Source organism: Polypterus senegalus, chromosome 4 (genome assembly GCF_016835505.1).
Source record: "Polypterus senegalus isolate Bchr_013 chromosome 4, ASM1683550v1, whole genome shotgun sequence".
NCBI classification, from domain to species: Eukaryota; Metazoa; Chordata; class Cladistia; order Polypteriformes; family Polypteridae; genus Polypterus; species Polypterus senegalus.
Genome location: NC_053157.1, coordinates 250,683,181 through 250,694,268, shown reverse-complemented (window position 1 = coordinate 250,694,268; position 11,088 = coordinate 250,683,181). Strand labels below are relative to the sequence as shown.

General features: G+C 38.7%; 1 protein-coding gene across 1 annotated transcript; it reads right to left on the bottom strand.

The window, feature by feature from the left end:
- Nucleotides 1-540: 540 nt before the first annotated feature.
- LOC120528452 (gastrula zinc finger protein XlCGF67.1-like) lies at nt 541-9,572 on the bottom strand. Its single transcript, XM_039752615.1, has 2 exons — nt 9,507-9,572; nt 541-1,835 (listed from the first exon to the last, which is right to left on the bottom strand). The coding sequence occupies exon 2, from the start codon at nt 1,762-1,764 to the stop codon at nt 1,039-1,041; it is 726 nt and encodes a 241-aa protein (XP_039608549.1). The 5' UTR covers nt 1,765-1,835; nt 9,507-9,572; the 3' UTR covers nt 541-1,038.
- Nucleotides 9,573-11,088: the final 1,516 nt, after the last annotated feature.

Genomic DNA, 11,088 nt, shown 5'->3' with positions numbered 1-11,088 from the left:
ACCACATTTAGGACAACAATGAGGTTTTTTCCTGCGCCTATAAGTTGTTGAAGAAGATTCTTGCTGTTTGTGAAATATTTGTTGTATTCCAGTGTGAATTCATATGTGGCTCTGAGGTGACCTTACATCTACGATCTGTTTGCCACTTTCAGTGTTTTCTCCACTATTCTTATGTGCTTATTAACTACTTTCAACTGGAGTCCTTTACCGCATTCAAAAGATTTTTCTTTTTTTTTTTTGCCTGAGGAGTTAATGGAAAGATCATTTGACATTTCTGAGAAAGGCTTTAGTCCAATATGACTTTACGTGTATCTCCAAACACTTTTTCTGGAAGAGTACCATTTAGCACATTCAGAACAGGTGTACTGCTTCTCTCCAGTGTGAATTCTCATGTAATCAATAAGAGTCATGATGTCTGAGAAAATCTTACCACAGTCAGAACAGCTGTTTCTTACCAGAATTAATTATTTTATGATCGTGAAGAGAACTGTTATATGAGAATCGTATTCCAGATTCAGTACAACTTTAAGGCTTCTCTTCAGTATGACTTATGCTTATACAGAGAAGTAAGGTGGGAGAATTGTTTGCCACATTCCAAGTAAAGGTGAGGTTTCTCTCCGGTGTGAAGTCTGATGTGTCTCTTTAGGGTGCTTTGTTGTGAGAACTGCTTATCACATTTAGGACAACAATAAGGTTTCTCTCAATTATGAGTTCTGATATGGCACTGAAGTGTGCTTAAATATAAGAATTGTTTCTCACATTCAGAACAGCAATGTGATTTGTCTTCAGTATGGATTTTGGCAAGTGGATAAATACCTTTCTGACTTGTATAACATTTGCCATATTCAGAAAATACATACTGCATTTTCACATTAGTGGGAGTTTGTGTGTTTAATTGAAAAGAGCTTATGTTTAAAACCTTTTTCCACATTGAGAACAGCAATATGGTTTCTCTCGAGTATCAATTTCTGTGTGCATTTGAAAACTGAGTTTGTTTCAAAATTTTTCGGCACGTTCTGGGCAATAATGAGGTTTTACTCATGTGTGGATTCTTCTGTGTCTCTGAAGACTGCTTCTCAATGAGAATGACTTACCACATTCTGGACAACAATGAGGTTTTTCTCCTGTGTGGATTCTTCTATGCCTCTGAAGATCGCTTATACATGAGAACGACTTGCCACATTCTGGACAACAATGAGGTTTTTCTCCTGTGTGGATTCTTCTATGCCTCTGAAGATAGCTTCTCCTTACGAACGACTTACCACATTCTGAACAGCAATGAGGTTTTTCTCCTGTGTGGATTCTTTCGTGGTTCTGAAGATAGCTTTTCGTTGAGAATGACTTACTACATTCTGGACAGCAATGAGGTTTTTCTCCTGTGTGGATTCTTCTGTGGATCTGAAGATTGCTTTTCGTTGAGCATGACTTTCCACATTCTGGACAGCAATGAGGTTTTTCACCTGTGTGGATTCTTATGTGGTTCTGAAGATTTATTTTGCTTGAGAACGACTTACCACATTCATGACAACAATATGTTTTTTCTCCTGTGTGAATCTTCCTATGCTTATTAAGATCACTTTTGTGTGTGAATTGTTTGCCACATTCCAAACAACATTTTTTTCCAGTATGAATTTGGATTTCTTTCTCCACTTGCTGTCGATCAGTTTCAATGGTTTCTGTCTGTGTTACTCCAGTAGCAGGGAGAGAACTGCACTGCAAAAAGGCTGCTGTAAGGTTTTCTGATCCTCTTGCTGATTTCTTCATACCTTTCTCTTTGTACTGAAGGGAGGGTTGACCAAATGAAGGTGGACAGAAGCTGCCATTCTTCTGTAAATCTGAAAGAACACAAACATTTTAAATATTGTTTTTTCCCCTGACACCTTTATCCAAGATGACTCACAACATTTGAGACACAATTGGTTACATTTCTCTTGGTCTTCCAACTGGAGCACAGGCAGGTCATGTGACTTGCTCGAGTTTGATGTCCAAATTCCTAACCACTACCCACCTTTTAAAATAAATGAAACAGTACAAGTAAAGGGGTGGCACACTGGTTGGAGTTCCTTCCTCACACTGAGGTGCCATTTATGTTCTTGCCACTCTATGTGTGGTCTTTACATATTCTGCTGCTGTCTATTCAATTTCTCCACCTTTCTCTCATATGGGAATGACAGGCCTGATCTGATTAATTGATGACAAATTAAAATCAGCAAATTTTCACTCCAAATGACTTGACCAGCAATTAGCTGATCTTAACATCTGATCTTGAATGATAAAAAGCATGTAAGACAAAGTTCCAACACTACCAAAATACAGAAACACGTCCTCGCCAATCTAACAGTTTTGTTGCCTTCGTACAAGAGATAACAAATTTGCGGTTTGTAATATTTTTCTACAAAAAAAGTTACTCATGGAGGATTCTCTGCTAACACTTTCAACAATAAAAACCTTACTCAACATCTGAGAAGTCAACACAAAAGGGAACTGGTGTGAAGAACGAGCTGTTCAAAGGCTGAGGCGACCAGCAAGCTTAGTCTAGCCTAGTCACCTACTCCCACTCGGCCTCCAATAATGACAGCACTTAGAAAACTCAACCTTATAATACTGACTGCAAGAATACCAAAGACTTACTGTACCTGACAAAAGTCTTGTCGCTTGTGTACAAATTGACCTGAAATGCCTCTAAAATATATTTCTAATCAAGATTTTGTTACAAGAAATGGGTCATTTTAATCCCATCAGCTTTTGTAATAATGTTTCAGTGCAAAACGAAACTGACAAAAAGTATTCTAATATTCACAGCTTGGTAAAGCCCATTGAGTCAATTTTTGTCAAGACATAAGTGTTGTCGCCTTGTCATATGAGCTTCACCTGTGACTAATAATGGATCAATGAGGTCTCAGGTGTGTATAAAATGAACCCCAGTACACTAGACCTTCACATCAACTGCAACTAGACCTCTGCAAACATGCCTAAGATTCACCCTGAGACTGAAGTGTTGATTATCAAGAGGCTGAAGACCAAATCCACTGCTGATGTGGCAAACACCTTCAATGTGTCTCAGCATCAAGTTCAGAGGATAAAAAAAAATTTGAAGAGACTGGAGACGTTTTTGACAAGCCCAGGTCAGTAAGACCCCACAAGACAACTGCTCGAGCGGACCGTTTGTTGGCTCGAAAATCCAGGGCCAGCCCATTTTCCACTGCAGCAGAGCTCCACGAGACCTGGTCACCTGAAGTCCCTGTGTCAACCAGAACAGTTTGTCGGATTCTGTCTCGAAATGGCCTCCATGGTCGAATCAGTGCCCATAAGACAGCACTAAACAAAAGACAATTAAAAAATCGTGTGGCATTTGCTGAGGTCCACAGCCTGCTAAAAGGATGGACACTGGAAAAGTGGCAGAAGGTGGATTTTTCAGATGAATCTTCTGTTGAATTACACCACAGTCACAGCAAATATTGCAGGAGACCTACTGGAACCCACATGGAGCCGAGATTTACCCAGAAAACAGTGAAGTTTGGTGGAGGCAAAATCATGGTCTGGGGTTACATCCAGTATGGGGGTATGTGAGGGATCTGCAGGGTGGAAGGCAACATCAATAGTCTAAAATACCAAGAAATCTTAGCTACCTCTTATATTCCCAACCATAAAAAAGGCCAAATTCTGCAGCAGGATGGTGCTCCATCGCATACTTCTATCTCCACATCAAAGTAGCTTAAAGCGAAGAAGATCAAGATGCTCCAGGATTGGCCAGCCCAGTCACCAGATATGAACATCATTGAGCATATGTGGGGTAGGATGAAAGAGGAAGCATGGAAGATGAAACCAAAGAATATTGATGAACTCTGGGAGGCATGTAAGACTGTTTTCTTTGCTATTCCTGATGACTTCATCAATAAATTGTATGAATCCTTGCCACACCGCATGGCTGCAGTCCTACAAGCTCATGGAAATCATACAAGATATTAAATTTGGATCTCACAGCACCACTACTTAATTTGCTGACATATTTTTGGATTTGCAGTAAAGTTGTTCATTTTCTGTATAGGCGACAAAACTTTTGTCTTGCCCAAATTTGACCTTTCTGTCTTGATTAAATGATAAATCTTTTTTCAATGAAACTAAATTATTTCAGTGCATTAAACATCATTTAGGAGGGCTTTAGCTTTTCATATGAGCTATTTCAAACACCAGTTGATTAATTAAAAGTCAGGATAATAGCAGGAGTTTCTACAAAATCAAGAAGCGACAAGACTTTTGTCAGGGACTGTAGATATGACAGCAAAAACAGTGGAATTCGTAAGCCTGGACAACCAGCCACTTTCAGTTCTGGAAGATGTCACCTTGTAGTTCATTTAGATCCTCAATTCCATCTGCCAGTGAGTGTTTGTTGACTGATTTATTTGTATTATTAATTAACCTGGCATTAGCTATTTTAACTAAAATCCCTTTTATTAACCTTCCAGTGAATGTGTATATAGATGGGAGGAAATGGATGCAGAGTTTTACTGCGCTGGTACATAAATATAAATTGTTATCAAATGGACGTCGATTAGTTAGAAATTGTAATCAGCCCTGTTATTGGCTGGTTGGGTAGAATAGTATGTGCCTAATTTTTGGACCTTAATAAAATAATATTTATTATGCATAATAAGCATTGAGTGTGAATAGTCACTATACAGTTACGAATTTTGTAACAGACATTACTATCCCCAAATTAAACAATGGTACAAGGACACGTTTTTCACAGACGACTGCAAATCTCAAACACATAAACTGCTCAGTGCTGGTGTCTTGACCACACAAGACGCACTCGGAGTGACAGACGACAGCCGAGAGATCCAAAGAAACTCTCCGCCAACAGAACTGCAGAATTCACAAAGAAATTGTCAATAAAGATAAAAACGATATTTGAGTCCGCAGCATCAGAGGTGAATCTTTATGTTTGTGAACCTTAAACCACAAGAGATGCTGGGCCACTGGCTTTCTGGAGGACCAATAAAAGTCGTCGTCCTGCCTGTGCCCTCCTTATACGAGTGGGGACAGCGAGGGTCTGCTCAGTATGGCAGCACACGTCATGGATGACAGGAGGACCAGACTGTCCTCAGAACATGCAGAGATCCTTATAATCTTAGATAAGAATCTGAAGCATTCAGTAAGACTGTGTCGATTTCTTCTTGTCGAAGTCGATGTCTACAAATATCTAGTTGAACATTTTATTTTATTAGAAATGGGGAGTATGATTAAGACACGCCTTTTGTTTTGTTCCATTATGTGTGCATTATGGGTAAATGTTCTTTGCGTATGCTGTATGCGGCAGCACTTTATTATGGAATGTGAAGTTTTTGCATAGCTAAAAATAAATTTATTATAAAAAAAAAAAAACTCAGTATTATTATTATTATTGATATCAGCAGATCCTAATGGATTGGAATGGATGATCAATATCAGCTCTAAAGACTCTGATAAGAGTCTATCTACTCAATCATGTGCCTGAATTGGGGTTTTCTCTTCTTTATTGTAATATATTTGATGATATTTACATCCACTAGAACAGGGGTTCTCAAACTCGGTCCTGGGGGACCCCTGGGGCTGCAGGTTTTTGTTCCAACCAGATTCCTAATCAGTGACAACACCTTATAGCACTGATCTCATTTAATTAGCTGGTTTTATTTATTGTTTATTCTTCAGTACATTCAGAAAAGCACAGCAGCATGAAACATTTCTTATAAATATTTCTGTTTTTGCTATGAATTTAAATGCTTAACTCTCTTTTTATTATATTTCTCCCTTTCTCTGTGCAGTTTCTTCCCTTCATTGAATCTTAATAATGACAATTAAAAACAAGCAGAGCAGAAACCCAAGCAAACCACACTCAATCACAAGGTAGTAAATAACGGATTAATTAAACAGTTAGAACATCTAGAAAAGTAGAATGACAATCACGATGAAAAAACTGTTAAAAAGAAAAAAATACATATAACTGCTTAGTACATTTTACTACTTTTTTTTTTTTTACAAAAGTTAGTTTTCTAATTTGTATAATTCTCTCAAAACAGGGAATCTGGGAAACAACAGTTCACTTAATTAGCACATGAGTCCAATTAAAAACAGAGGCTGGTTGGAACAAAAACCTGCAGCCACAGTGGGCCCCAAGTTCTGTGTTTAAGGAACAATATATTAATTAGAAAACTAAGTTTGCTAAATATATATATATATATATATATATATATATATATATATATATATATATATATATATATATATATATTAAAATGTACCAAGCAGTTATATACAGTAGGAATAATGCATTTTTTCTTTTAACAGTATTTTCATCTTGATTTTCATTGTACTTTTCTAGGTGTTGTAATTGTTTAATTAATCCATTATTTACTAATTAGTGGGTCTGACTCTAAAGTAGCTGCAGCCTATAGATAGATAGATAGATAGATAGATAGATAGATAGATAGATAGATAGATAGATAGATAGATAGATAGATACTTTATTCAGTGTTTGCCTGGGTGTCTGCTCTGCTCGTTTTAAGTTGTCATTATTAAGATACAATGAAGTGGGGAAAACTGCACAGAGAAAGGGCAAAGTATAATGAGAGTATAAAGAGAGTTAAGCATTGAAATCTAAAGCAAAAGCAGAAAAATTTATAAATGTCTTATAAATGTAAAAATCATGCTGCTATGGTTTTCTGAATGTCAAATAAAAGAAAAAAAAAATACCAGCTAATAAAATGAGATCAGTGCTATAAGGTGTTGTCACTGATTAGCAATCTGGTTGGAACAAAAACCTGCAGCCACAGGGGTACCCCAGGACCGCCGTTGAGAACCCCTACTCTAGAACCTAATTTGGACTAATAAATAAACACACAAATATATCCGCTTGTGTTAGGGGGTACAGTGTTTAGCTCAGCTGCTTTATTGTTCAGGTGTCCTGGGGTCAAATCCTGCACATAGTTGTTCTACACAGGGGCTCTGAATGGCGTTTCTGGTTATTCTGGTTCTTCTTGTCATCCACAAAAACATGCAGGTGAAGTGGAGTGGTGACTCCAAATTGGCCCTATGTGACTGTGGGAGACGCAAGGGCCCAAGATCATCTGCAAGTGAAGATTTTACACCACTGCCAACTTGTCCAGGCAATGCTGCCCCAGCAAGTTCAGGCTGAGAGCAGAACACAAGATGCTGAAAGAAGACCCTGAGACCCCCTGAATGTCATCATGGCTCGTACAGGTAGCTCTTGTCACTGTTAACGTCAAAGTGCACAAGATAACCATTAGAAAGACGAGGCACATATTAGGTGAGCACTGGCTTGAGCAAATTATCTATGATTTAGTACACGGGGTGAGGAATTGATCCTTATTTATTTCTTTCTTTTGGTGGACATTTCTACCCTAACTGCCACGCAATTTTAGAAATATACAAGTCTTTAACAAAACATGATTTTTTAAATTAGCAATGAACGTAAAGCGCTGTTGACCTAACATACATCACAGCTTCAGTCGAAGCCTCATGTTGTTCAAGTCATGTGCTGAACACTTTAGATTTTTCCTTATTCACTCAAGTTTTTCTAATTTATTATTTACTAGCAAAATACCCGCGCTTCGCAGCGGTGAAGTACTGCATTCAAATTTTTATTAAGAAGAAAATTAAACCTTTTTAAACTGTGGGACAATATGCCAATAATTATTTGTTAAGGATCTCTTTGTATACCATGTTGTCAGTTCGGCCCTCCAGTTGTAATATGACCAAGCTGTGCGCTGAGCTTACTCTTGAGCATGTAACATACAGTTGGCCATGTGAACAGTAATCTTGTCTCAAATCTAACAGCTTGGATTGCTGCTGTCATAATCGGTTTGAGTTTCATGGTTTGTTTCAATTACGACGGTATTTGTAGGACTTGTGTTGAAGTGACATTTGGCATCTGTCAAGCGTTGTAAGCACACAACCGGTTTCATCGATAAAATCACATCCAGCTTTTGAGAGTTTAAACATTCATAAACATCAAAGTGTCCACTACTGAAATCGTCACCTGTCAATCTAAGATGTTTAAGAGGCATTGGCGGTTGTCGAAAGGTGTAAAATATTTGGCCATTTCGGTACACTTGAAAGCGACAACCGAACAATTCAGCAGCAGCCATCAACTCACATGCAGAACCATAGATGAAGGGCTTAAGAATTTCACTCTTCTAGTGCTCCTGTGTAGTCTAATTATCTCCTGTACTGTCATCAGTCCACACTTTGAACCTGTCCCAGTCATTCAATACATAAGACAGAATGTTCCTCCAGATATCAAGAGTGAGCCTGATATGGCCGTGCAATATGTAACAAAGAGAATGGAAAAGGCAGGTGCCATCTCCGGTCATGGAAACCACTGAGTAAGTGACAGTTCTTTGATCGATAGAATTTCTTGAAGATGGGCCCATAAGTAACAAAGACTGTTGAAAAGTTCAATATGGCGACCGACTGTGGCACCATACTACCGAAATAAGTACGTACATTGGTTTCAGTTAGTGGAGGGAAGCCGCCTACCAAATTTCGAGAAGATGGGGCCATAAATAAGAACGTTCAACATGGCGGACGCTGTTGACCGTTATGATCATTACGCGTAGAATTTCGAAATGAAACCTGCTTAACTTTTGTAAGTAAGCTGTAAGGAATGAGCCTGCCAAATTTCAGCCTTCTACCTATACGGGAAGTTGGAGAATTAGTGATGTTGGAAAATTCAATATGGCGGCTGATAGTGGCGTCATACCACCGAAATAAGCACGTACATCGGTTTTGGTTAGCGCAGGGAAGCCGCCTACCAAATTTTGTGAAGATGGGGCCATGAATAAGAAAGTTCAATATGGCGGACTTTGTTGACTGTTATGACCATTACGTGTAGAATTTCGAAATGAAACCTGCTTAACTTTTGTAAGTAAGCTGTAAGGAATGGGCCTGCCAAATTTCAGCCTTCTACCTACACAGGAAGTTGGAGAATTAGTGACGTGTGGAAAATTCAATATGGCGGCCGACAATGGCGTCATACCACCGAAATAAGTACATACATCGGTTTTGGTTAGCGCCGGGAAGCCGTCTACCAAATTTCGTGAAGATGGGGCCATAAATAAGAAAGTTCAACATGGCGGACGTTGTCGACCGTTATCGACCGTTATGACCGTTACGTGTTGAATTTCGAAATGAAACCTGCTTAACTTTTGTAAGTAAGCTATAAGGAATGAGCCTGCCAAATTTCAGCCTTCTACCTACACGGGAAATTGGAGAATTAGTGATGAGTCAGTCAGTCAGTCAGTGAGTGAGTCAGTGAGGGCTTTGCCTTTTATTAGTATAGATTAGGTAACCTATTGTTTGTTATCATGCACCTGAGCAGGTGGTCTTTATCCAAGTTCAACTAACTGTGTTTTCAACTCTCATTTCAATCTTCTAAAAACATCAAATCACCCACTGTTAGAATTTATAACTGCTCTCTTTCTTTTATATTTAATCACATTACTCACTTATTCCAACACTCCCAAGTGACTCTTCTCCTTCTCTCTCATTTCCCTCAGTGATTTTCACTTCAGACTCTAATAACTCTGATTTCAGCTCTACAGAATTCTCCTGTGTAGTCAGTCGTCCCGTATTAGTGGACCAGGGCTGTAAACTGGATGGAGATTCTTCACAGGCATCTTGCTTGAAAATATCCTCAGTTTCATGCTTTTGAAGTTCAAGACCAATGGATAAATTATTGAAATCCTCAGCTTTAATGGCAGCAGTCACCCCCTTGCACTCCTCCTCCTCTTTAAAAACTGAAATTCTTTCTTCGTGATCCTCCAGCTTCACACACACATTCTCTGATGTGAGCCGCTCACAGTCCTCTTCTTTAATGTCCACCGTTCTTTCATCCACACCATCTTCTTTGAAAGAGGCCATGCTGTGTGGTAAACTCTTCTCTTTCTTTAAGTGTCTGCCCTTCTCTTCTCAGATTCACTTCTCACATGGACAGCCCGGAGCTGGAGGCCATTAGATACCTCAGTGTATGGTCATGTGAAATGAAAAAGCCCTGTGAAAATAAAAGTGTAGAATTTACTTCATAAAGTCAGTAAAACTAATGAGCCCACTTAGTAGGACATTCGGGGTTTGAGGAGAGTGTGTTTGTAGGATGTTACTCGTGACAGGTGTGTTTTATAGGAGAGAAGAATAAAAAGTGTGTGGCTAACATCAAAGGTGTTGTGTTGTTATTAAAGTTTAACATTCATAGTAGAGGATGGCTGATAATTATAGAATCCTGCCTGCATTTGAAAACAGAAAGGCACACGAGTGCTGGAAAAATGAAGATTTAATATGGACACGGGTTACTGAGCTTAGAAATAAAAAACACACACTTGGGGTTGGACTGTCGCTTACAGGGACAGCATTGAAATGTCAATTTGAGCAGAAGACCTGAACAAAGATGAAGGTGTGACTGTTCTGATAGAAAGGCTTGATGTTCTGTTTAAAGGAGGAAAAGGATCGTATCTATGTGGATATTCAGATTTTACAGAGTTAAAAGGGCGAGTGCAGTTTCTATGGTGGATAAGATCATCGATTTGGAGCAGAGATACTCCTGATGGGTAATTCCACGTCAAATCATCACACATTTGGATCTCATCATCACAGACTTTAACAAAAAACTAATTTTCTGAAGATGTTCATGACATTTTAAGGCAGCTGTAGTGAAAAATTAGCACATTTTAAAATATAGGGGTTTTGCTATTCAAATTTCTTTCACTACCTCCATATTAAAACAACATTTTTTTCACCTCCCACTATGCCAGAAAAAATATTAATAAGTCTCGAGGACTCAGACAGCATTTCTCTAATATATACATTTTACAGTCCCTCCTTTTAAAGTTCCCAGAGTACTTTGGGAAAAGGATCTCTAACTCAACATCTCAGAAACAGAGTGAATGGCAGCAATGCACAGAATTCAATCGAGCTCCTTATGCACAAAGCACACAATTGATTAAAATTATCTACTGAGTTGATCTCTCATCCATCCATCCATCCTCTTCCGCTTATCCGAGGTCGGGTCGTGGGGGCAGCAGCTTAAGCAGAGAG

Excerpts from the sequence above, each read along its gene's own strand:
- LOC120528452 (XM_039752615.1), bottom strand. The coding sequence starts at position 1,764 with ATGAAGAAATCAGCAAGAGGATCAGAAAACCTTACAGCAGCCTTTTTG.